Source organism: Elephas maximus, chromosome 9 (assembly GCF_024166365.1).
Source record: "Elephas maximus indicus isolate mEleMax1 chromosome 9, mEleMax1 primary haplotype, whole genome shotgun sequence".
Taxonomy (NCBI): Eukaryota; Metazoa; Chordata; class Mammalia; order Proboscidea; family Elephantidae; genus Elephas; species Elephas maximus.
This window is the reverse complement of record NC_064827.1, coordinates 31146218-31173262: the sequence shown is the minus strand read 5'-3', so window position 1 is coordinate 31173262 and position 27045 is coordinate 31146218. Positions and strand designations below refer to the sequence as shown.

General features: G+C 40.9%; 2 protein-coding genes across 2 annotated transcripts; both read right to left on the bottom strand.

The window, feature by feature from the left end:
• Nucleotides 1-1709: 1709 nt before the first annotated feature.
• On the bottom strand, nucleotides 1710-2297 carry LOC126083400 (interferon omega-2-like). The gene has a single exon (XM_049897109.1). The coding sequence runs from the start codon at nucleotides 2295-2297 to the stop codon at nucleotides 1710-1712; it is 588 nt and encodes a 195-aa protein (XP_049753066.1).
• Nucleotides 2298-24298: 22001 nt separating this feature from the next.
• Nucleotides 24299-24886, bottom strand: LOC126083396 (interferon omega-2-like). Its single transcript, XM_049897106.1, has one exon. The coding sequence runs from the start codon at nucleotides 24884-24886 to the stop codon at nucleotides 24299-24301; it is 588 nt and encodes a 195-aa protein (XP_049753063.1).
• Nucleotides 24887-27045: the final 2159 nt, after the last annotated feature.

The window sequence follows — 27045 nt, the reverse complement described above, 5'->3', positions numbered from 1 at the left end:
TTTTTTTTTTTAATTCTGATTTAGGTGAAAGTTTACAGAGCAAATTAGTTTATCATTAAACTGTTAATATACAAATTATTTTGCAACTCTGGTTACAAACCACTTGATATGCCAACCCTCTCTCCTTCTCCACCCCAGAGTCCCTGTTTCCATTTGTTCCATTTTTCCTGGCTCCTCCTGCATTCTCATCTTTGCTTCTCGGCTAATGGGTCCATTAGTTTCCTATACATGATTGACCTAGGAAGCACTTCCTCACATGTGTTATTGTTGACCCTATAGACCTGTCTAATCTTTGGCTGAAAGATGAACGTCAGGAATGATTTCAGTACTGAGTTAAAAGGCTGTCGGGGGCTATGTTCTGGGGTTTCTCCAGTCTCTGTCAGACGGGCATGCCTGGTCTTATGTGTGTGTGTGAATTTGAATTGCGTTCTAAATTTTTCTCTCACTCTAACCAGGAACCTCTATTGTAATCCCTGCCAGAGCCAGGTGGTGGTAAATGGGCACCATCTAGTTTTTCTGGCCTCAGTCTGGTGAACGTTGTGGTAGTTGTGTCCATTAGTTCTTTGGACTAATCTTTCCCTTGTGTCTTTGGTCTTCTTTTTTCTCTTTTGCTCTGGCCAGAATGGAATTTTTATATATTTTTATTTCTCTCTCCCCTTTATCTTATCTAAAAAGTCTTAGGTTATATTTATCTAAAAACAAGAAACAACTAATTTTTGCTGAAAAAAATGCTTCTATCCATAAATCTTTTCAAAACTACATAAACCCTATAAAATTAACCTTATCAAAATATTTTTTAACAATTCCCAGGCTCTCATGATCCGATATACAAAAACGAATCCCAAACTCATACCTCCATCAATAGCATTTTTGCACATGGTAGAGCCGTGTATCCAACTGCTGGTAGGACTACTGTCAATAAAACTTCATGTCTCCCAGGCACCTTAGAAAGGACATCTAATATTTCCTTTTCTTCCCAGCATCTTTCATAGCTAAAGTTATTGTGTAAGAACATCATTTTTAAGAAATTCTTTCAGTAGTATTTAATATAGTTGGAATTAAGTAAACATCAGTATTGTTTTTATGTTTCTTTCCCTGTATCACTGAAAGTTCTAGCACGGAGAGGATCGTGTTTGATTCGTTCACCTGGATTTGACGGCAATTATATAATCTACCACTTACTCATTGGACACACATGGCATGAATACAATGAATGAGTGAGTAAATACATTTTACCATCCGTTCTTCAATTTGTTTTACAAAATTAGGGCTTTGATTTTATTCTTCAAGAATGAATTCAAGAAATTTTCTTTGATAAGAATTTATTACATAAGATATAATACAAATTTAATTAAATAAATAATAGAAAGGTGGATATGTGTTAAGAATTTTAAAACAGTGTAAATATGGAATTTTTAAAAACAAAAACATAGATCTTACAAATTTGGAAACAAGCCAGAAAAAATCAACAAACATAAATAAATAAATAAATAAAGAGGGAGGCAGACGGATAGTCAGGACAGTCATCTCCTAAAGACTGATGTCCTTGGAGCTGAATATTTTTCACATATACTTGTTTAATACTGCTGTCAAAGTAATTGCTGGATTTAATCCCATAAATTGTGACTAGAGCAGAAATAAGCACGTTCTGAAATGACCAAAGATATGCATGCAAGTGCGATAGGGCATATCAGTCATTGTAAGTGAAGTCAAGATGAACTCATGTCACCATCCTTTGTTCTTAACCTTTCTTGCAAGTTTGTCGATGAAGAGAAGGATCTCCTGATATCCACTCTGACAACTTCCCAGGCACACTCACTGTATTCCTTCTCTTTCAGATAGGAACAGATTCCCTCAAAGTACTCCTTCACAGCCGCTTCAGGGGCCTCAATGGGCAGGACAGATTTTTCCTCTTCCATTGCCTGCACGAAGCAGGTCTCCAAGTCTTTCTGCTGTTTAAGGAGTCCACTGAGGAGCTGGTGCAGGCGGGTAGTGTTCCAAGGAGGAAAGGAGTCCTTTCTATGGAAGAGTTCGAAGATCTGCTGGAGCATCTCGTGGAGGAAAGCGATGGCCTGGGCCTTCTGGAGCTGGCTGCCATCCACCATCTCCTGGGGGAATCTGAAGTTCTTTCTGTCATTCACACAGATGAAAGTGGGGAGTCTCTGCATTTGGTCCAGAAGGTCAACGGTCTTCTCACTAGCCAGGCTGTGGTTTTGAGGCAGATCACAACCCAGAGATGGAGCAGGGCCACAGCTGAACACCACCAGGGCTGTCAGTAAACAGAGCAGGAGGGCCATTGGGAGAATTGAGGATGCTGCTGGCCCGACTGAGCTGGGCGTTTGGTTGAACCTTGGAGCCTAGGTTCTCTGAAGACATTCTTTCTATCACGGCTTTTATATAAGGAACATAAGAGTTTTCATTTTCGAAACCATCCTCAATATTAAACTTTTACTTCCCTTTTTTCGTTTTCATATAAGCATTTTCCATATGGCCTGAGAAGATGTCATCAATCTAAAGTCTAAATTTTTGCAATAGAACTTTAATTTTCTCAGTAAATTTCAGGTGTTCCACTGAAAGTGGATACTTGTGAAAAACATCTTTGTCATATAGTCCACAATTTAGGTGGATATGTAAATACTCTTGTACACACCATATATATGTATATACACACATTACTCTTCTTTGTGCTGGGAACAAAGCCCTCATCCTGGGCTTTCTTTTTGCCCCCCTTACTTTACATAGGAAGTCAAAGTCAGACTCCCTCAGCCCCATGGCTTTTGTCACAAGTAAGCTCTTTAGGACAAAGCCTAGATTTTGTTCTCTGTTTTATTCATAGCTGAGCCTGATGATTATTAGTGAATAAGAATCTCCAACTGTTCTCTACCTTCTACAATACAATCATGTAGGTCTGTGTGCTTTTGCTTCACCAGGGCCACAAGGTTAGTAGTTTAATAGCCATTGCCCTTTCTTTCCACTCTTTCTTACTGGATGTCTACAGTCCTCCTCAGGCTGTGCCAGTACCCGCAGCAGGAATCCTAGTTCCTTGCAGGTGCTTATGGGTGTAGAGATTCTAATTACAAGATGAATTTATTGTCAACCTTTCCCCAGCACTACCCCACTCACAAGGTAATTATCACAGTGTAACACCCTCTCCTTTAGAGTGACAGAGTGTTCTTAAATGAAACTTTCCTGGACTCACCTTCTGAGGGCCACTGACCACATCCAGATGGCTTTAGCACCCTTTTACTGAGGAGGAGTTTTTTGTTGTCAAATCATTAATCCTCCAGAACGTTCACCTGTGCTCCTAGGGTGTTGGTGTGAAGGACACTAGTTATCATTGCTGACCTCCGCCTCTCCTGACCTATTGTCTTAGTTATCTAGTGCTGCTGTAACAGAAATACCACAAGTGTATGGGTTTCACAAAGAGAAATTTTTTCTCTCACAGTCCAGTAGGCTACAAGTCCAAATTCAGGGCATCAGCTGCAGGGGAAGTCTTTTGCTTTCTGTTGACTCTGGATGAAGGTCTCTGTCATCAATCTTTCCTTGGTTGAGGGTCTTCCCAGGTGCAGGGGCCCCGGGTCCAAAGGATGCCCTCTGCTCCCAGAGCTGTTTTCTTGGTGGTATGAAGTCCGCTTGTCTGTATGCTCCCTTCTTTCTTTTATATCTCAAAAGAGATTGGCTTAAGACACAATCTAACCTTGTTGATTGAGTTCACATAACTGCTGCCTATCCCTCCTCATCAACATCGTAGAGATAGGATTTACAACACATAGGAAAATCACATCAAATGACAAAATGGTGGATGATCACACAATACTGGGAATCTTGGCCTAGCCAAATTAAGACGCACATTTTGGGGGAATAAAATTCAGCCCATGACACCTCTGTACCTAGCTACTAAATATGCCTATGGCCTTCAAATACTAATAGCAAAAGGTTTTCTTGTCTATGTAGGTAAGGAGTAACCCAATTGTAATTCTTTTACTTTTAGTAGCCAAATAATTTTTATTTTGCCAAGTACGGCTTTTATTAGTCAACTCTCTTACTTAAACTATTGAACAGTTGTTGAGCTTGAAGTTTCTGAGCTAGACACAGTCTTTCTTTTACATTAGTGATTTTTCATTTTAAATTTTTGTTAACTTTTTTCATGTTGTGGTTTACTGGGCAAGGTTGTCTTGCTGCCTCTGCATTACTCCATTTCATCTTGGGGTTAACACAAACAAAGGGAAGCAAAAGAAAGGCAAAGGGACTGTATCATTTTTCTCTATGACTTTCAGGATGCCAGATTTTTTGTTTTTTATTTCAACTTTCCTAAAAAGCAAAATTTGACAGTTGTTTGTGGGCGAAAAGAAAACGAATATTAAGTCTGACTGTCACAAAAGTGAAAGGAGGGAAGTGACCTTTTAGCTGACAAAGTGATGACGTGAAAGCTAACGAAATTGGGGACTAAGGACTATGGTAGATGAGAAGAAGGAAGGTAATATTGAAGTAAGCAAAGGCAGCAAAATGGTTGCTACTGCCAGCAGCTAAAGTGGGTCAATGGACAGCCTTCAGCTTTGCAAAACCAACTCTCTGATTTATCTTTCACTTAACCCACATGTCTTCAGCTCTGGGGAGAGAAAGGAGTCAGATAATGCCTGAGTGCCCCTCTCTGAGCATTTCACCGAGGTAAAGAAATTTACTCAGGCGATGAGTAGAATGGTTTCAGGAACTACAATTAAAAGAAAGAGAATTGGGTGATTCAAAGAGATTCTGTTCTTAATCTGGATATTTATCAAAATGATATTTAAAAATGATAACAGCAAATTTTATTGTCTTGCTAAGTATGGACCACCCTTTGTTCTAAGATATTTACAAATATGAACAGAATTGTCTAGGCAACACTATGTGGATTATACTCATTTATTAAAATTGTCTAGAGAAGTGAACTAGTCAGAAGGTAACAAAATTCTACGGTAAAAACTATAGAAATAGTTGAAATAATGATTATCTGGAAGGGCCCATTAAAGGAAGTGTGGGATAGAAATGGACATGCAATTTATGAACAAAAGAGAGACCCTGGCATTAAATCAGTAGTGCTGGGAAGGTCAAGTGACAAAGGATTCTGGGTTCCAACTCAAATGCCAACGTTTTGCCATCTCTTATTTAACAAGGGACAGAAGGCATGGTGTAAATGGATTAAACTACGCAGACTCCTATAAATCTATTTACTTTTAACTCAAGTTTTCTTCTGTATAAACAAAATAAGAATGAACAAAAAGCAAACAACAATTTCCACTTTGAAGATTGCCATGGATACGGGCTCTGACTTTTCTCCTTCACGGCCTCCCTGATTCCATGGATGAGCGTCTCCAAGGCCAATCTGTTCTCATTACCAAGGACAACAACTCAGTTTCTCACCTGTCTTCCAAACTGAACTTCCCGTAGTAGATGTTTTTTACTTGCTTTCGGGCCCCAATTCTCAGGAAAGGTTCCAAACACTAAGCTTAAATGTGTCCACCCAGTGCACTATGTACCTACTGGAAAGAAAAGAAAGAGAATTCATCCAGCAATGTCACTTTCAATTAACTAGAATAAATCAATGAATTTTCACTGCCATTAGAAATTGTGATATTCCAGTATATACATTACTAACATTTGCTCTGCTGAGAAAACTGTGCCTTACTTGTTACTAAGTACTCAAATGCCATCCTGTGACCCTTTTGTTCAAGTGTTGTTTCATTTTGTTTTTAGAAGGAGGCTGCAATATGACCTGAATTTAATAGCTTCCTTGGATCGCATTGGCTCAATGAATCATTTTCCCTGGGCTGTGATGACTTGCTGCATTCTAGAAAGGAGAGGAAAGTGTGCTGCTGGCACTGGAGTAACTCTCTTCCCCTCCCATACTCTATGGGCTGCTGTGATATCAGTGGCATGGGTGCTGGGGGCACTGATGATGTCCATGTCTCCATGAATAAGCTTCATGCTCTCGGGCTTCTCCTCCTGTGAATCCAAATGATTTGAAGACATAATTGACTTACTGCTGCCTATTCTACTGTTCCACCTCTTGAAGCCCTGCCATGTTCTAGTCAACACTTTAAACATCTCATTTCTCCTTTGAAGTTCTCAAACTGCAACTGACTCTTTCAACGTGACTCAATTTTCATGATGTATGCTTTGGTTTTTGAGTAAATGAGAGCCCTGTGCCTGCCTCATCTCCTGCTTGTAGAATTGGAATGTGGACGTGCCTAAGTGAGGCATAGGTGAGCTCCTGGATTCTTCACCAGTTCATTCGATGTAGATGTGTGGTCAGTGAAGGTGATAAAGCTCCCTCTAGTTACTGTGTTTCTGTGTTCAGCTGGTCATGCATGGGATATTGTTTGCTTCAGTGCAAGGCTTGGCGTGTAGAGAGAGTCGAGGCATGGTGATATTCACACTTTTGATCCCTGTGTCCCCAAACTCAGCTATCTCCAGCTGATAATGCAACGCGGCCCCCTAAAGCCATTCTAGGGAACTGCAGCAACAACCAGGGCCTCTTGGTCCTCTTCTCTGGTTGAGCACCTTGGTAGTTAACATCAAGCAATACTGAGGGACCTGTGTAGGGCCGGTGTGTGGTGAGCGCCTTGCTGCTGACAGGATCCCAAACCCACACTTGTTCTCCAATATTTTAAAATATATAACAGATTCATCACCTATGGATATGACCATAATGTGGTGATAGAGATTTGTGAGGCATAGAGACAGCACAGCACCAAATCATACAACTTTTGCTCCCCAAACATAAAAATAAGAACACTCAAAATGTGAAATTGCGTGGGGGCGGGGCCAAGATGGCGGACTATGTGGACGCTACCGCAGATCCCTCTTCAAACAAAGACTCGGAAAAACAAATGAATCGATCACATACATAACAATCTATGAACCCTGAACAACAAACACAGATTTAGAGACAGAGAACGAACAAATACGGGGAGGCAGCAATTGTTTTCAGAGCCTGGAGCCAGCTTACCAGTCAGGTGACCTTTGGCGCCCGATTTGGGGCAGAGCCCAGGGGGGCAGATGGCACAAACAAGGGGCCCAGCCCTGGCCCCCAAACTCATTCCGGGAGGGGGCCCTGCCAGTTCGCATGGGCGGCGTGGCGGCGCAGCCGGTGGGAGAAGTCCCCAGGAGGCAGTGACTGGTCTTGGAGCAGGGAGAGCAGCGTCCCAGCCGGGAAGCCGTCCCACTGGGATTTTGGTGGGGTGCGGGCACGGCATAAGTGCGGGGAGCTGCTCCACCCCCCTGAACTAACCCCGGAAGGGGGCCCACCTGCTTCGGGTGGGCGGCGTGGCGACGCAGCCCGTGGGAGAAGTCCCCGGGAGGCAGTGACTGGTCTTGGAGCAGGGAGAGCAGCTTCCCAGCCAGGGAGCCGTCCCGCCGGGATTTTGGCGGGGCGCGCACGGCATAAGCTGGGGAGCTGCTCCACCCCCCTGAACTAGCCCCGGGGGGGCCCAGCCGGTTCGCGCAGGCGGCGTGGTGACGCGGCCGGTGGGGGAGGTCCCCGGGGGGGCAGCAACTGGTCTTGGAGCGGGAGAGCGGCATCCCAGCCGGGATGCGCAGTCGCGGCACAGGCGCAGGGAGCTGCTCTGCTCGCCTGAGCTGACCCCGGGGAGGACCAGCCAGTTCGCTGGGGTGGTGCGGCGACACGGCTGGTGGGACGGGGAGTCCCTGGGAGGCAGCGACTGATTTTGGAGTCGGGAGTGCTCCGTCCCAGTAGGGAAACCTTGACGTTCGACGTGGGGCTGACAGCGGAGGATCTGACTGTGACTCCAGCGGGCCAGACCCCCCGGGGGCAATCTCCACACAGCCAGCACACATAGGCGACGCGCCCTGTGGAAATCTCAGATATAATAGTCATTCCAAGCAATACAAGCAACTCTGGCTATATTCTGAGGTGCAACTCTCCTATCTCTCCGATCCCTCCCCCACCCTCTCCAGGCGGCTTCATTAATATCCGAATAGCATGAGCCAGAGGGAGAACTCTGATAGGGATCTGACTGCATTTTTTTTTAGCAGATTTTCTGGAAAAACTAGTTTCCCAGTGATGGCTCGGAGACAGCAGTCCATATTAAACCTCATAAAGAAGCAGACCATGACAGCTTCTCCAACCCCCCAAACAAAAGAATCAAAATCTTTCCCAAATGAAGATACAATCCTGGAATTATCAGATACAGAATATAAAAAACTAATTTACAGAATGCTTCAAGACATCACAAACAAAATAAGGCAAACTGCAGAAAAAGCCAAGGAAGGCACTGATAAAACTGTTGAAGAACTCAAAAAGATTATTCAAGGACATAGTGGAAAAATTAATAAGTTGCAAGAATCCATAGAGAGACAGCATGTAGAAATCCAAAAGATTAACAATAAAGTTACAGAATTAGACAACGCAATAGGAAGTCAGAGGAGCTGACTCGAGCAATTAGAATGCAGACTGGGACATCTGGAGGACCAGGGAATCAACACCAACATAGCTGAAAAAAATCAGATAAAAGAATTTTAAAAAATGAAGAAACCCTAAGAATCATGTGGGACTCTATCAAGAAGGATAACTTGCGGGTGATTGGAGTCCCAGAACAGGGAGAAGGGACAGAAAACGCAGAGAAAATAGTTGAAGAACTCCTGACAGAAAACTTCCCTGACATCATGAAAGACGAAAGGATATCTATCCAAGATGCTCATGGAACCCCATTTAAGATTGATCCAAAAAGAAAAACACCAAGACATATTATCATCAAACTCACCAAAACCAAAGATAAACAGAAAATTTTAAAAGCAGCCAGGGAGAAAAGAAAGGTTTCCTTCAAGGGAGAATCAATAAGAATAAGTTCAGACTACTCAGCAGAAACCATGCAGGCAAGAAGGGAATGGGACGACATATACAGAGCACTGAAGGAGAAAAACTGCCAGCCAAGGATCATATATCCAGCAAAACTCTCTCTGAAATATGAAGGCGAAATTAAGATATTTACAGATGAACACAAGTTTAGAGAATTTGCAAAAACCAAACCAAAGCTACAAGAAATACTAAAGGATATTGTTTGGTCAGAAAACCAATAATATCAGGTACCAGCACAATACAAGGTCACAAAACAGAACGTCCAGATATCAACTCAAATAGGGAAATCACAAAAACAAACAAATTAAGATTAATTAAAATAATAATAATAATAATAACACACATAACAGGGAATCATGGAAGTCAATAGGTAAAAGATCACAATAACCAAAAAGAGGGACTAAATACAGGAGGCATTGAACTGCCAGATGGAGAGTGATACAAGGCGATATAGAACAATACAAGTCAGGTTTTTACTTAGAAAAATAGGGGTAAATAAAAAGGTATAACAACTCCATAACTCAAGATAAAAGCCAAGAAAAACGTAACGACTCAACTAACATAAAGTCAAACACTATGAAAATGAGGATCTCACAATTTACTAAGAAAAACGCCTCAGCACAAAAAAGTATGTGGAAAAATGAAATTGCCAACAACACACATGAAAAGGCATCAAAATGACAGCACTAAAAACTTATTTATCTATAATTACTCTGAATGTAAATGGACTAAATGCACCAATAAAGAGACAGAGAGCCTCCGACTGGATAAAGAAACACGATCCATCTATATGCTGCCTACAAGAGACACACCTTAGACTTAGAGACACAAACAAACTAAAACTCAAAGGATGGAAAAAAATATATCAAGCAAACAATAAGCAAAAAAGAAGAGGAGTAGCAATATTAATTTCTGACAAAATAGACTTTAGACTTAAATCCACCACAAAGGATAAAGAAGGACACTATACAATGATAAAAGGGACAATTGATCAGGAAGACATAACCATATTAAATATTTATGCACCCAATGACAGGGCTGCAAGATACATAAATCAAATTTTAACAGAACTGAAAAGTGAGACAGACACCTCCACAATTATAGTAGGAGACTTCAACACACTACTTTCGGAGAAGGACAGGACATCCAGTAAGAAGCTCAATAGAGACACGGAAGACCTACTTACAACAATCAACCAACTTGACCTCATTGACTTATACAGAACTCTCCACCCAACTGCTGCAAAGTATACTTTTTTTTCTAGCGCACGTGGAACATTCTCTAGAATAGACCACATATTAGGTCATAAAACAAACCTTTGCAGAGTCCAAAACATCGAAATATTACAAAGCATCTTCTCAGACCACAAGGCAATAAAACTAGAAATCAATAACAGAAAAAGTAGGGAAAAGAAATCAAATACTTGGAAAATGAACAATACCCTCCTGAAAAAAGACTGGGTTATAGAAGACATCAAGGAGGGAATAAGGAAATTCATAGAATGCAATGAGAATGAAAATACTTCCTATCAAAACCTCTGGGACACAGCAAAAGCAGTGCTCAGAGACCAATTTATATCGATAAATGCACACATACAAAAAGAAGAAAGAGCCAAAAGCAGGGAACTGTCCCTACAACTTGAACAAATGGAAAGTGAGCAACAAAAGAATCCATCAGGCACCAGAAGAAAACAAATAATAAAAATTAGAGCTGAACTAAATGAATTAGAAAACAGAAAAACAATTGAAAGAATTAACAAAGCCAAAAGCTGGTTCTTTGAAAAAATTAACAAAATTGATAAACCATTGGCTAGACTGACTAAAGAAATACAGGAAAGGAAACAACGCGAATAAGAAACGAGAAGGACCACATCACAACAGAACCAAATGAAATTAAAAGAATCATTTCAGATTACTACGAAAAATTGTACTCTAACAAATTTGAAAACCTAGAAGAAATGGATGAATTCCTGGAAAAACACTACCTACCTAAACTAACACATTCAGAAGTAGAACAACTAAATAGACCCATAACAAAAAAAGAGATTGAAACGGTAATCAAAAAACTTCCAACAAAAAAAAGCCCTGGCCCGGACAGCTTCACTGCAGAGTTCTACCAAACTTTCAGAGAAGAGTTAACACCACTACTACTGAAGGTATTTCAAAGCATAGAAAATGACGGAATACTACCCAACTCATTCTATGAAGCCACCATCTCCCTGATACCAAAACCAGGTAAAGACATTACAAAAAAAAGAAAATTATAGACCTATATCCCTCATGAACATAGATGCAAAAATCCTCAACAAAATTCTAGCCAATAGAATCCAACAACACATCAAAAAAATAATTCACCATGATCAAGTGGGATTTATAGCAGGTATGCAAGGCTGGTTTAATATCAGAAAAACCATTAATGTAATCCATCACACAAATAAAACAAAAGATAAAAACCACATGATCTTATCAATTGATGCAGAAAAGGCATTTGACAAAGTCCAACACCCATTTATGATAAAAACTCTTACCAAAATAGGAATTGAAGGAAAATTCCTCAACATAATAAAGGGCATCTATGCAAAGCCAACAGCCAATATCACTCTAAATGGAGAGAACCTGAAAGCATTTCCCTTGAGAACGGGAACCAGACAAGGATGCCCTTTATCACCACTCTTATTCAACATCATACTTCAAGTCCTAGCCAGGGCAATTAGGCTAGACAAAGAAATAAAGGGTATCCGGATTGGCAAGGAGGAAGTAAAGTTATCACTATTTGCACATGACATGATCTTATACACAGAAAACCCTAAGGAATCCTCCAGAAAACTACTGAAACTAATAGAAGAGTTTGGAAGAGTCTCAGGTTATAAAATAAACATACAAAAATCACTTGGATTCCTCTACATCAACAAAAAGAACACCGAAGAGGAAATAACCAAATCAATACCATTCACAGTAGCCCCCAAGAAGATAAAATACTTAGGAATAAATCTTACCAAGGATGTAAAAGACCTATACAAAGAAAACTACAAAGCTCTACTACAAGAAATTCAAAAGGACATACTTCAGTGGAAAAACATACCTTGCTCACGGATAGGAAGACTTAACATAGTAAAAATGTCTATTCTACCAAAAGCCATCTATACATATAACGCACTTCTGATCCAAATTCCAATGTCATATTTTAAGGGGATAGAGAAACAAATCACCAATTTCATATGGAAGGGAAAGAAGCCCCAGATAAGCAAAGCATTACTGAAAAAGAAGAAGAAAGTAGGAGGCCTCACTCTACCTGATTTCAGAACCTATTATACAGCCACAGTAGTCAAAACAGCCTGGTACTGGTACAACAACAGGCACATAGACCAATGGAACAGAATTGAGAACCCAGATAAAAATCTATCCATGTATGAGCAGCTGATATTTGACACAGGACCAGTGTCAGTTAATTGGGGAAAAGATAGTCTTTTTAACAAATGGTGCTGGCATAACTGGATATCCATTTGCAAAAGAATGAAACAGGACCCATACCTCACACCATGCACAAAAACTAACTCCAAGTGGATCAAAGACCTAAACATAAAGACTAAGACGATAAAGATCATGGAAGAAAAAATAGGGACAACACTAGGAGCCCTAATACAAGGCATAAACAGAATAAAAAACATTACCAAAAATGACAAAGAGAAACCCGATAACTGGGAGCTCCTAAAAATCAAACACCTATGCTCATCTAAAGACTTCACCAAAAGAGTAAAAAGACCACCTACAGACTGGGAAAGAATTTTCAGCTATGACATCTCAGACCAGCACCTGATCTCTAAAATCTATATGATTCTGTCAAAACTCAACCACAAAAAGACAAACAACCCGATCAAGAAGTGGGCAAAGGATATGAACACACATTTCACTAAAGAAGATATTCAGGCAGCCAACAGATACATGAGAAAATGCTCTCGATCATTAGCCTTTAGAGAAATGCAAATTAAAACTATGATGAGATTCCATCTCACAACAACAAGGCTGGCATTAATCCAAAAAACACAAAATAATAAATGTTGGAGAGGCTGCGGAGAGATTGGAACTCTTATACACTGCTGGTGGGAATGTAAAATGGTACAACCACATTGGAAATCTATCTGGCGTTATCTTAAACAGTTAGAAATAGAACTACCATACAACCCAGAAATCCCACTCCTCGGAATATACCCTAGAGATACAAGAGCCTTCATACAAACAGATATATGCACACCCATGTTTATTGCGGCTCTGTTTACAATAGCAAAAAGCTGGAAGCAACCAAGGTGTCCATCCACGGATGAATGGGTAAATAAATTGTGGTATATTCACACAATGGAATACTCTGCATTGATAAAGAACAGTGACGAATCTGTGAAACATTTCATAACATGGAGGAACCTGGAAGGCATTATACTGAGCGAAATTAGTCAGAGGCAAAAGGACAAATATTCTATAAGACCACTATTATAAGATCTTGAGAAATAGTAAAAACTGAGAAGAACACATACTTTTGTGGTTACGAGGGAGGGAGGGAGGGAGAGGGTTTTTTATTGATTAATCAGTAGATAAGAAATGCTTTGGGTGAAGGGAAAGACAACACTCAATACATGGAAGGTCCGCTCAACTGGACTGGACCAAAAGCAAAGAAGTTTCCGGGATAAAGTGAATGCTTCAAAGGTCAGCGGAGCAGGGGCGGGGGTCTGGGGAACATGGTTTGAGGGGACTTCTAAGTCAATTGGCAAAATAATTCTATTATGAAAACATTCTGCATCCCACTTTGAAATGTGGCGTCTGGGGTCTTAAATGCTAACAAGCGGCCATCTAAGATGCATCAATTGGTCTCAACCCACCTGGAGCAAAGGAAAATGAAGAACACCAAGGTCACACGACAACTAAGAGCCCAAGAGACAGAAAGGGCCACATGAACCAGAGACCTACATCATCCTGAGACCAGAAGAACTAGTTGGTGCCTGGCCACAATCGACGACTGCCCTGACAGGGAGCCCAACAGAGAACCCCTGAGGGAGCAGGAGATCAGTGGGATGCAGACCCCAAATTCTCATAAAAAGACCATACTTAATGGTCTGACTGAGACTAGAGGAGACCCGGCGGCCATGCTCCCCAGACCTTCTGTTGGCACAGGAGAGGAACCATCCCTGAAGACAACTCATCAGACATGAAAGGGACTGGTCAGCGGGTGGGAGAGAGATGCTGATGAAGAGTGAGCTAATTATATCAGGTGGACACTTGAGAGTGTGTTGGCAACTCTTGTCTGGAGCGGGGACGGGAGGATAGAGAGAGAGGGAAGCTGGCAAAATTGTCAAGAAAGGAGAGACTGAACGGGCTGACTCAATGAGGGGAGAGGAATTGGGAGTACGGAGTAAGATGTATGTAAACTTATATGTGACAGACTGATTGGATTTGTAAATGTTCACTTCAAGCTTAATAAAAGTTAATAAAAAAGTAAAATTATGTTCAAACAAACAAAAAAAAAAAGGTCATCCAATAGATGGAAGAGATCAAAATATTAGAAAGGTATTAAGCAATCACAGAGAAAGAGCCAGGTAAATCCAAAACTTTTCATGCCTTTGCCCTACTCTTACGCTGGTTCCCCCCACAGGGTGAAGGAGGAAAGAAAAGCAAGGAACAAACATAGCTTAAAACAAAACTTGGCGTCTCCCAACCACCACCACCAACCCAGTTTTGGAGACAAGCAATCTAAAGATTGGGCAACCCGAGGCAAAGTTTTGACAGACCCCTCCTAAATTGAAGGCCCTCTCATGCTCCCTGAGCTATTCACACACACACACACACACACACACACACACGCAAACTTCCTGATCAAATTCTTCACTTACCATATTGCCCAGGTTACCTTAAAACCTCCCAAATTCTACCCAAATAGATACCACCCCCTTGCTGTCCTTTGGCAATCACTGTGTTCTCTGAAATCCCTTTACCCATGTCTGAGCTCTATCTTACTACTGAGGCAAGGTCGAAAAGATGCAAGGTGATTATTCAAGGTGGCAGTGAGAATTTTCTCCAAGTTATAAACGTAAGCCGCCTAATCTCCTAGTACAAACACGTTTGTAAAACGGACAATTTAAGAAAAAGTTCACGTACCATCAGACAGGAGCTATTTCCTCTGATTTCCCCTGCAGTTCCACACCCAGACTGGCAGTCTCTACTGCCTCCTGCTGTTCCTAAGATATTCACTGGCTAATTCCTTTCAGAAGTAGACTGCCAGTTCCTTCTTCCTATTCTGTCTTAGTCTGGAAGCTCAGCTGAAACCAGTCTACCATAGGTGACTCTGCTGAAATTTGAATACCACTGTCATAGCTGCCACCATCACAGCAACTCTCCTGCCCCCTCAATACGACAAACTTACAGTCGCATGCTGCTGACACTGGCGTAATTTATGCCTTCGCATACTTATTCAAACTTTATGCTCAGCCAATAATCTCAGAAGCTGGACTATACGAGAAGAATTTGGCATCAGGATTGTAGGAAGACTCATTAACTACCTCTGGTATTCAGGTGACACAACCTTGCTTGCTGAAACTCAACAGGACTTGAAGCACTTACCGATGAAGATCAAAGACCACAGCCTTCAGTATGGATTCCACCTCAACATAAAGAAAACAAAAAAATTCTCACAACCAGACCAATAAGCAACATGATGAAAAACTGAGAAGAGATTGAAGTTCTTAAGGATGTCATTTTACTTGGATCCAAAATCAACACCCATGGAAGTAAAAAAAAAAAACTTTTTTTCTTTTTTGTAGCAGTCAAGAAATCAAACAACACATTGAATTGGGCAAATGTGCTGCAAAAGACCTCTTTCAAGGATTAAAAAGCAAAGATATCACCTTGAACACTAAGGTGCGCCTGACCCAAGCCATGGTGTTTTCAGGTGCCTCACATGCAGGTAAAAGTTGGACAATGAATAAGGAAGACTGAAGAAGAATTGATGTCTTTCAGTTATGTTATTGGCAAATAATATTGAATATGTTATGGACTGCCAAAAGAAGAAACAAGTCTGTCTTGGAAGAAGTACAGCCAGAATGCTCCTTAGAAGCAAGGATGGTGAGACTTTGTCTCACATGCTTTGAACATGTTATCAGGAGGGGCCACTTCTTGGAGAAGGACATCATGCTTGGTAAAGTAGAGGGTCAGTGAAAAAGAGGAAGACCCTCAACAAGGTGCATTGACACAGTGGCCGCAACAACGGGCTCAAGCACAACAATCATTGTGAGAATGGCACAGGACCAGCAGTGTATCATTCTGTTGTACACAGGGTTACCATGAGTCAGAACCGACTCGACGGCAGGTGACGAAAACCTGACAACTGCCGCTTGTATCCCACAGGGTGTAGAGGGTGTGATTAATCACACATTTGCTCAGCAGAGAGGGTTGGAAGCAAGGAACACATTTGCCCCTTTTCTCTCTCCACATAGCTGCCTGTTGTCCAAAGACGACATGCCATGCCTGAAGCTGGAAATATTTTCCTTGTCTAAGACACATAAAAAAGGTAAACAAATTACTTTATTCCAACATTGGGGTGAGTTCTTTCCAGAAACAGCCTCTCTTAACTCTGGAAAAATATTCACTGGTAGGGGACAGAATTCTGGCTACACTTGGCTTCACAGACTTGGCCACTGTTTTAGCCTGTCTTGGCCAGTAATTGGCCCTCTTTCTCTGTGAATGTTTAGAAGCCCATAGGTAAAAATGAATACATAAAGTCCGCGACTTACAATGGAGTTCTTTTCTGAGGTCTCTGCATAAGTCGGTCCTGATGTAAGTTGAATACCTCTTTTTTGTTTTTTAGTTTTCATTATTATTACTTTTTCTTATGAGTATATTTTGAAATCCAGTCTTTTTCTTTAGGGGTTAAAAACATGACATATAAACTTACAGATACATTTTAATACATACAAACATTAAAAAAGTCACAAATCATAAAAATTTACTCTGAGGATGAAGAAGAGTTGGACGATGTTGGCATTTTGTCAGTTGCAGTAATAACGCTACTTGTGGAACATTCTGGATCATCTCGGTTATCACTGGAGGCAGGGGTAGGCTTCCTACTCAGAAAATGAGTGAGTCTTGTCTATATGCTTCTATTATTTTTTGCTTCATGTATTTCGCAGCAACATCTCACAACTTCCCAAATCTGCCTATCAACTTTAGCAAAGTGATAAGCATTTGGGTCCATGTTTTCAAGCAACTGAAGTCCCTGATTTTGTTTGGAAAAGAATTCTGATAATCGTTTCCCTGTAAAAATTTTTGACAACATCTCTCCTTTCTCTTCCTCATTTTTTCTTTCTACTTCAGCATTTCTTTCCTCTTCAAAGTACAGTAAGTTCTGATCTGTCAATATCCTGCAGTGTTTTGAACAGTAAATCATAACAGTGAACATCTGAGAATGATAACATCAGTGAATCACACACTACGACATCGTATGTAGTATACATTCCTAACAATAAGATGTACCAAAAATCTATCAGATGTGCCGTTCATCATAACTCAAATATGACATAAGTTGGGGACTGTCTGTGCTGTTTCTACTTCCTTTGAAAATTTACTGTTCTATCCGGGGAAGGAGCCCTGGTGGCCCAGCTGTTAAGAGCTCGACTGGTAACCAACAGGTCAGCAGCTCAAACCCCCCAGCCCCTCCACAGGAGAAGGATGTGGTAGTCTGCTTCCATAAAGACCTAAACATAAAGACTAAAATGATAAAGATCATGGAAGAAAAAACAGGGACAACGTTAGGAGCCCTAATACTAGGCATAAACAGAATACAAAACATTACCAAAAATGACGAAGAGAAACCAGATAACTGGGAGCTCCTAAAAATCAAACACCTATGCTCATCTAAAGACTTCACCAAAGAAGTGAAAAGACCACCTAAAGATTGGGAAAAAAATTTCAGCTCTAACATCTCCGACCAGAGCCTGCTCTCTATAATCTATATGATTCTCCTAAAACTCAACCACAAAAAGACAAACAACCCAATCAAAAAGTGGGCAAAGGATATGAACACGCATTTCACTAAAGAAGATATTCGGGCAGCTAACAGATACATGAGAAAATGCTCTCAATCATTAGCCTTTAGAGAAATGCAAATTAAAACTGCGATGAGATTCCATCTCACTCCAACAAGGCTGGCATTAATCCAAAAAACACAAAATAATGAATGTTGGAGAGGCTGCGGAGAGATTGGAACTCTTATACACTGCTGGTGGGAATGTAAAATGGTACAACCGCATTGGAAATCTATCTGGCGCTTTCTTAAAAAGTTAGAAATAGAACATCCATAAAATGCAGAAATCCCACTCCTCGGAATATACCCTAGAGAAATAAGAGCCTTCACACGAAGAGATATATGCACACCCATGTTTATTGCAGCTCTGTTTACAACAGCAAAAAGCTGGAAGCAACCAAGGTGTCCATCCACGGATGAATGGGTAAATAAATTGTGGTATATTCACACAATGGAATACTACGCATCGATAAAGAACAGTGACGAATCTGTGAAACATTTCATAACATGGAGGAACCTGGAAGGCATTATGCTGAGCGAAATTAGTCCGAAGCAAAAGGACAAATATTCTATAAGAGCCCTATTATAAGATCTTGAGAAATAGTAAAAACTGAGAAGAACACATACTTTTGTGGTTACGAGGCGGGGAGGGAGGGAGGGTGGGAGAGGGTTATTTACTGATTAGTTAGTAGATAAGAACTACTTTAGGTGAAGGGAAGGACAATGCTCCATACACGGAAGGTCAGCTCAACTGGACTGGACCAAAAGCAAAGAAGTTTCCGGGATAAAGTGAATGCTTCAAAGGTCAGCGGAGCAGGGGCGGGGGTCTGGGGAACATGGTTTGAGGGGACTTCTAAGTCAATTGGCAAAATAATTCTATTATGAAAACATTCTGCATCCCACTTTGAAATGTGGCGTCTGGGGTCTTAAATGCTAACAAGCGGCCATCTAAGATGCAGCAATTGGTCTCAACCCACCTGGAACAAAAGGGAATGAAGAACACCAAGGTCACACAATAACTATGAGCCCAAGAGACAGAAAGGGCCACATGAACCAGAGACTTACATCATCCTGAGACTAGAAGAACTAGATGGTGCCCCGCCACGACCAATGACTGCCCTGATAGGAAGCACAACAGAGAACCCCTGAGGGAGCAGGACAGCAGTGGGATGCAGACCCCCAAATTCTCATAAAAAGACCAGACTTAATGGTCTGACTGAGACTAGAGGAATCCCAGCAGTCGTGGTCCCCATACCTTCTGTTGGCACAGGACAGGAACCATTCCTGAAGACAACTGATCAGACATGGAAGGGATTGGACAATGGGTTGGAGAGAGATGCTGACGAAGAGTGAGCTACTTGTATCAGGTGGACACTTGAGACTGTGTTGGCATTTCCTGTCTGGAGGGGAGATAGGAGGGTAGAGAGGGTTAGAAACTGGCAAAATAGTAATGAAAGGAGAGACCGGAAGGAGGGAGTGGGCTGACTCATTAGGGAGAGGGTAAGTAGGAGTATGGAGTAAGGTGTATATAAGCTTATATGTGACAGAGTGACTTGATTTGTAAACGTTCACTTAAAGCTCAATAAAAATTATTAAAAAAAAAGATTACAGCCCCGGAAGCCCTATGGGGCAGCTCCCTCCGGGGTTGTTATCATCTGAAATCGGCTCCGTGGCACTGGGGTTCCATCAGGGTGTCGTGGGCATCACAGAGAGTTAAGCACTGGGCTACTAACCGAAAGGTACCCATTCAGAGGGGCCTTGGAAGGAAGGACTGATTGTCTGCTTCTGAGAGATCACAGCCTTGAAAACCCTGCTCTGCAACACTTGGAAACCCTACTCTGCCACGTGTGGGAGCCCTACTCTGCAACACACGGGAACCTTACTCTGCAACACCTGGGAGCACTACTCTGCAACACACGGGAACCTTACTCTGCAACACCTGGGAGCCTAACTCTGCAGCACATGGTAACCTTACTCTGCAACATATTGGGTAGCTGTGCATTGAAATCCACTGGATGGCGACTGGTAGCTGTTACATCATTATACTAGGGACATTCCCTCATTTGCATGTTTTGCTTTCGATTGGTGGCTTTATACACGGAGGAACGGAAAAGTGAAAACCAGAAACCACAAAGGACCCGGAAGCAGCTGCCTGAATGCACAGTCCAGGTTGATGAGGAGTGAAGGAGAAAAGCACCCTGGGGTTCTCTGCATTGCAGAGGAAGGAAACTATTGTGATATGGGAGTGAAAGAAAGGGATTCAGAAAGCTGGGAAAGAAGAGGGGAGTGTGCCAGGTATCAGCATCAGCAAATAAATAATGCATAGCTAATGTATGACTCAATGGCAGTGGGTGGGTTTTTAATGTATGGTATAAGAAGCCCTGGTGTCGCACTGGTTAAAGCACTCGCTCCAGAAAACTGGGGCTCAGAAAGGTTAAGTTCATTAACCAGGATCACACATATATCCTGGCAGAGTTTACATTCCGTGAGGAAATTTATATTGCATGCGTGTGAAATTTCTTATGTTTCATATTTTAGATCTTTAAAAAGTTTTAATGCATGTTTTGTTCCCAAAATTACACTCTCTTGCTCCCTGGACTGTCTTTTATTACTGGATACTCTGTCCTTTCTGCTTGTTTTCACTTAATTTTGGTCTTTAGACACTGAGAGAGTGAAATTTTCTGATCCACTTTTATTTTTCCATCTTTTGAGAAAACTGGTCCAGACTATTCTACTCACTCATTGCATTTTGATTATCTGTGCATCCCTAGAGGCTCATTATGTTCCTGTGCCCCCAATAAAGAATCACAAACTAATATCTCCAAGATGTAACATTGTTGGAGGTTCCGGGTCCACATATGCATCAACCAACGAGGTGTCTGCCTTTTGAAGTTTCATGGGCACCTTCGAGTGAACATCTGTTTTCCCCTCTTGTTCAAGCTTCTGGTGAGAGAATCCCTTGTCCTCCATGTCTCCTCATAACAGGAAACATGACTGAAATTCATTAGCCATGATCACTGTTTCTATGTCTTTGTCTGGAAAATTGAAAGCTCTAAGAGGTTAGGAATCGTGTTTGCTTTATTTACCTCTGTATTCCAGAATAGTCACATACTCGGCCGTAGAGACATGCTGTTTTTAAATATCACTTGACTAGAATGAATGAATGAGTAAATTTCTCATCCATTTTTCACACTGAGATGCAAATTCAGGTTATTTCCTTTTTTAAGAAAAAGCAAAAAAAACATCTTCTGTGAAGGAATTTAATAAATCAAACAAAAAATAATTAGACAAAATGTAAGGGTGAACATATTTTGTCATGCTTTAATATGTGATGAACCTGAACATGATATTCTATGAAGCAAAACTATTTTAAATATCCAACATAATTGTTGTTGTTGAGTCGGTTCCGACTCATAGCGACACTATGCACAAAACAACGAAACACTGCCCTGTCCTATGCCATCCTTGCAATCGATGTTATGCTTGAGCTCATTGTTGCAGCCACTGTGTCAATCCACCTTTGTTGAGGGTCTTCCTCTTTTCTGCTGACCCCGTACTCTGCCAAGCATGATGTCCTTCTCCAGGGACTGATCCCTCCTGACAACATGTCCAAAGTATGTAAGACGCAGTCTTGCCATCCTCGCCTCTAAGGAGCATTCTGGCCACACTTCCTCCAAGACAGAATTGTTCATTCTTTTGGCATTCTGTGGTATATTCAATATCTTTGCCAACACCACAATTCAAAGGCGTCAACTCTTCTTCTATCTTCCTTATTCATTTTCCAGCTTCCACATGCTATGATGTGATTGAAAATACCATGGCTTGGGTCAGGCGTACCTTAGTCTTCAGGGTGAGGTCTTTGCTCTTCAACACTTTGAAGAGGGCCTTTGCAGCAGATTTGCCCAATGCAATACGTCTTTTGATTTCTCAACTGCTGCTTCCATGGCTGTTGATTGTGGATCCAAGTAAAATGAAATCCTTGACAACTTCAATCTTTTCTCCGTTTATCATGATGTTGCTCATTGGTCCAGTTGTGAGGATTTTTATTTTCTTTATGTTGAGGTGTAATCCATACTGAAGGCTGTGGCCTTTGATCTTCATTAGTAAGTGCTTCAAGTCCTCTTCACTTTCAGCAAGCAAGGTTGTGCTATCTGCATAATGTAGGTTGTTAATGAGTCTTCCTCCAATCCTGATAACCCGTTCTTCTTCATATAGTCCATCATACAGATTAAATAGGTATGGTGAAAGAATACAACCCTGACGCACACCTTTCCTGCCTTTGAACCAATCAGTATCCCCTTGTTCTGTCTGAAAAACTGCCTCTTGATCTATGCTAATTTTCCTCTTGAGCACAATTCAGTGTTCTGGAATTCCCATTCTTCCCAATGTTATCCATAGTTTGTTAGGATCCACACAGTCGAATGCCTTTGCATAGTCAATAAAACACAGGTAAACATCCTTCTGGCATTCTCTGCTTTCAGCCAGGATCCATCTGACATCAGCAATGATATCCCTGGTTCCACTTCCTCTTCTGAAACCAGCCTGAATTTCTGGCAGTTCCCTGTCGATATACTGCTGCAGCCGCTTTTCATTAATATCATCTATATAGATAGATAGGTAGATATGTTGTTGTTGTTCCAGTAGCACTTGCTAACCTCTTTTTTTTTTTTTTAATTGTGATTTAGGTGAAAGTTTACAGAGCAAATTAGTTTATCATTAAACTGTTAATATACACATTGTTTTGCAACTTTGGTTACAAACCGCATGATATGCCAACCCTCTCTCCTTCTCCATCCCAGATTCCCTGTTTCCATTTGTTCCATTTTCCTGGCTCCTCCTGCATTCTCATCTTTGCTTCTCAGCTGTTGTGTCCATTAGTTTCCTATACATGATTGACCTAGGAAGCACTTCCTCACATGTATTATTCTTGACCCTATAAACCTGTCTAATCTTTGGCTGAAAGATGAACCTCAGGAATGATTTCAGGACTGAGTTAAAAGGCTGTCGGGGGCTATATTCTGGGGGTTTCTCCAGTCTCTGTCAGACCAGCATGCCTGGTCTTTTGTGTGTGTGTGTGAATTTGAATTTCGTTCTAAATTTTTCTCTCAGTCTATCCAGGACCCTCTCTTGTGATCCCTGCCAGAGCCAGGTGGTGGTAAATGGGCACCATCTAGTTTTTCTGGCCTCAGTCTGGTGAACGTTGTGGTAGTTGTGTCCATTAGTTCTTTGGACTAATCTTTCCCTTGTGTCTTTGGTCTTCTTTATTCTCCTTTGCTCTAGCCAGAATGGAATTTTTATATATTTTTATTTCTCTCTCCCCCTTTTTCTTACATAAAAATTCTTAGCTTATATTTATCTAAAAACAAGAAACAACTATTTTTTGATGAAAAAAAATGCTTCTATCCATAAATCTTTTCAAAACTAAATAAACCCTATAAAATTAACCTTATCAAAATATTTTTTAACAATTCCCAGGCTCTCATGATCCGATATACAAAAACGAATCCCAAACTCATACCTCCATCAATAGCATTTTTGCACATGGTAGAGCCGTGTATCCAACTGCTGGTAAGACTCCTGTCAATAAAACTTCATGTCTCCCAGGCACTTTAGAAAGGACATCTAATATTTCCTTTTCTTCCCAGCATCTTTCATAGCTAAAGTTATTGTGTAAGAACATCATTTTTAAGAAATTCTTTCAGTAGTATTTAATATAGTTGGAATTAAGTAAACATCAGTATTGTTTTTATGTTTCTTTCCCTGTATCACTGAAAGTTCTAGCACGGAGAGGATCGTGTTTGATTCGTTCACCTGGATTTGACGGCAATTATATAATCTACCACTTACTCATTGGACACACATGGCATGAATACAATGAATGAGTGAGTAAATACATTTTACCATCTGTTCTCCAATTTCTTTTACAAAATTAGGGCTTTGATTTTATTCTTCAAGAATGAATTCAAGAAATTTTCTTTGATAAGAATTTATTACATAAGACATAATACAAATTTAATTAAATAAATAATAGAAAGGTGGATATGTTTTATAAATTTTAATACAATGTAAATATGGAATTTTTTAAAACAAAAATGTAGATATTACAAATTTGGTAACAAGCCAGAAAAAATCAATAAACATAAATAAATAAATAAATAAATAAAGAGGGAGGCAGACGGATAGTCAGGACAGTCATCTCCTAAAGACTGATGTCCTTGGAGCTGAATATTTTTCACATATAGTTTTTTAATACTGCTGTCAAAGAAATTGCTGGATTTAAACTCATAAATTGTGACTAGAGCAGAAATAAGCATCTTCTGAAATGACCAGAGATATGCATGCAAGTGCGATAGGGCATATCAGTCATTGTAAGTGAAGTCAAGATGAACTCATGTCACCATCCTTTGTTCTTAACCTTTCTTGCAAGTTTGTCGAAGAAGAGAAGGATCCCCTGATTTCCACTCTGACAACTTCCCAGGCACACTCACTGTATTCCTTCTCTTTCAGATAGGAACAGATTCCCTCAAAGTACTCCTTCACAGCCACTTCAGGGGCCTCAATGGGCAGGACAGATTTTTCCTCTTCCGTTGCCTGCACGAAGCAGGTCTCCAAGTCTTTCTGCTGTTTAAGGAGTCCACTGAGGAGCTGGTGCAGGCGGGTAGTGTTCCAAGGAGAAAAGGAGTCCTTTCTATGGAAGAGTTCAAAGATCTGCTGGAGCATCTCGTGGAGGAAAGCGATGGCCTGGGCCTTCTGGAGCTGGCTGCCATCCACCATCTCCTGGGGGAATCTGAAGTCCTTTCTGTCATTCAGACAGAAGAAAGTGGGGAGTCTCTGCATTTGGTCCAGAAGGTCAACGGTTTTCTCACTAGCCAGGCTGTGGTTTTGAGGCAGATCACAGCCCAGAGATAGAGCAGGGCCACAGCCAAACACCACCAGGGCTGTCAGTAAACAGAGCAGGAGGGCCATTGGGAGAACTGAGGATGCTGCTGGCGCGACTGAGCTGGGCGTTTGGTTGAACCTTGGAGCCTAGGTTCTCTGAAGACATTCGTTCTATCATGGCTTTTATATAGGGAACATAAGAGTTCTCATTTTCTAAACCATCCTCAATATTAAACTTTTGCTTCCCTTTTTTCGTTTTCATATAAGCATTTTCCATATGGCCTGAGAAGATGTCATCAAAGTCTAAATTTTTGCAATAGAACTTTAATTTTCTCAGTAAATTTCAGGTGTTCCAATGTAAGTGGATACTTGTGAAAAACATCTTTGTCCTATAGTCCACAATTTAGGTGGATATGTAAATACTCTTATACACACCATATATATGTATATACACACATTACTCTTCTTTGTGCTGGGAACAAAACCCTCATCCTGGGCTTTCTTTTTGCCCCCCTTACTTTACATAGGAAGTCAAAGTCAGACTCCCTCAGCCCCATGGCTTTTGTCACAAGTAAGCTCTTTAGGACACAGCCTAGATTTTGTTCTCTGTTTTATTCATAGCTGAGCCCGATGATTATTAGTGAATAAGAATCTCCAACTGTTCTCTACCTTCTACAATACAATCATGTAGGTCTGTGTGCTTTTGCTTCACCAGGGCCACAAGGTTAGTAGTTTAATAGCCATTGCCCTTTCTTTCCACTCTTTCTTACTGGATGTCTACAGTCCTCCTCAGGCTGTGCCAGTACCCGCAGCAGGAATCCTAGTTCCTTGCAGGTGCTTATGGGTGTAGAGATTCTAATTACAAGATGAATTTATTGTCAACCTTTCCCCAGCACTACCTCACTCACAAGGTAATTATCACAGTGTAACACCCTCTCCTTTAGGGTGACAGAGTGTTCTTAAACAAAACTTTCCTGGACTCACTTGCTGAGGGCTACTGACCACATCCAGATGGCTTTAGACCCCTTTTACTGAGGAGGAATTTTTTGGTTGTCAAAATCATTAATTCTCCAGAACGTTCACCTGTGCTCCTAGAGTGTTGGTGTGAAGGACACTAGTTATCATTGCTGACCTCCGCCTCTCCTGACCTATTGCCTTAGTTATCTAGTGCTGCTGTAACAGAAATACCACAAGTGTATGGCTTTAATGAACAGAAATTTTTTCTCTCACAGTCCAGTAGGCTACAAGTCCAAATTCAGGGCATCAGCTGCAGGGGAAGTCTTTTGCTTTCTGTTGACTCTGGATGAAGGTCTTTGTCATCAATCTTTCCTTGGTTGAGGGTCTTCCCAGGTGCAGGGGCCCCGGGTCCGAAGGATGCCCTCTGCTCCCAGTGCTGTTTTCTTGGTGGTATGAAGTCCTCTTGTCTGTCTGCTTGCTTCTCTCTTTTATATCTCAAAAGAGATTGGCTTAAGACACAATCTAACCTTGTTGATTGAGTTCACATAACTGCTGCCTATCCCTCCTCATCAACATCGTAGAGATAGGATTTACAGCACATAGGAAAATCACATCAAATGACAAAATGGTGGATGATCACACAATACTGGGAATCTTGGCCTAGCCAAATTAAGACGCACATTTTGGGGGAATGAAATTCAACCCATGACACCTCTGTACATCGCTACCAAATATGTCTATGGCCTTCAGATGGTAATAGCAAAAGTTTTTCTTGTCTATGTCGGTAGAGGAATAACCCAATTGTAATTCTTTTACTTTTAGTAGCCAAATCATTTTTATTTTGCCAAGTACCGCTTTTATTAGTCAACTCTCTTACTTAAACTATTGAACAGTTGTTGAGCTTGAAGTTTCTGAGCTAGACACAGTCTTTCTTTTACATTAGTGATTTTTCATTTTCAATTTTTGTTAACTTTTTTCATGTGTGGTTTATTGGGCAAGGTTGTCTTGCTGCCTCTGCATTACTCCATTTCATCTTGCGGTTAATACAAAAAAAGGGAAGCAAAAGAAAGGGAAAGGGACTGTATCATTTTTCTCTATGACTTTCAGGATGCCAGATTTTTTGTTTCTTATTTCAACTTTCCTAAAAAGCAAAATTTGACAGTTGTTTGTGGGCCAAAAGAAAACAAATATTAAGTCTGACTGTCACAAAAGTGAAAGGAGGGAAGTGACTTTTTAGATGACAAAATGATGACGTGAAAGCTAACAAAATTGGGGACTAAGGACTATGG

Excerpts from the sequence above, each read along its gene's own strand:
- LOC126083400 (XM_049897109.1), bottom strand. The coding sequence starts at position 2,297 with ATGGCCCTCCTGCTCTGTTTACTGACAGCCCTGGTGGTGTTCAGCTGT.
- LOC126083396 (XM_049897106.1), bottom strand. The coding sequence starts at position 24,886 with ATGGCCCTCCTGCTCTGTTTACTGACAGCCCTGGTGGTGTTTGGCTGT.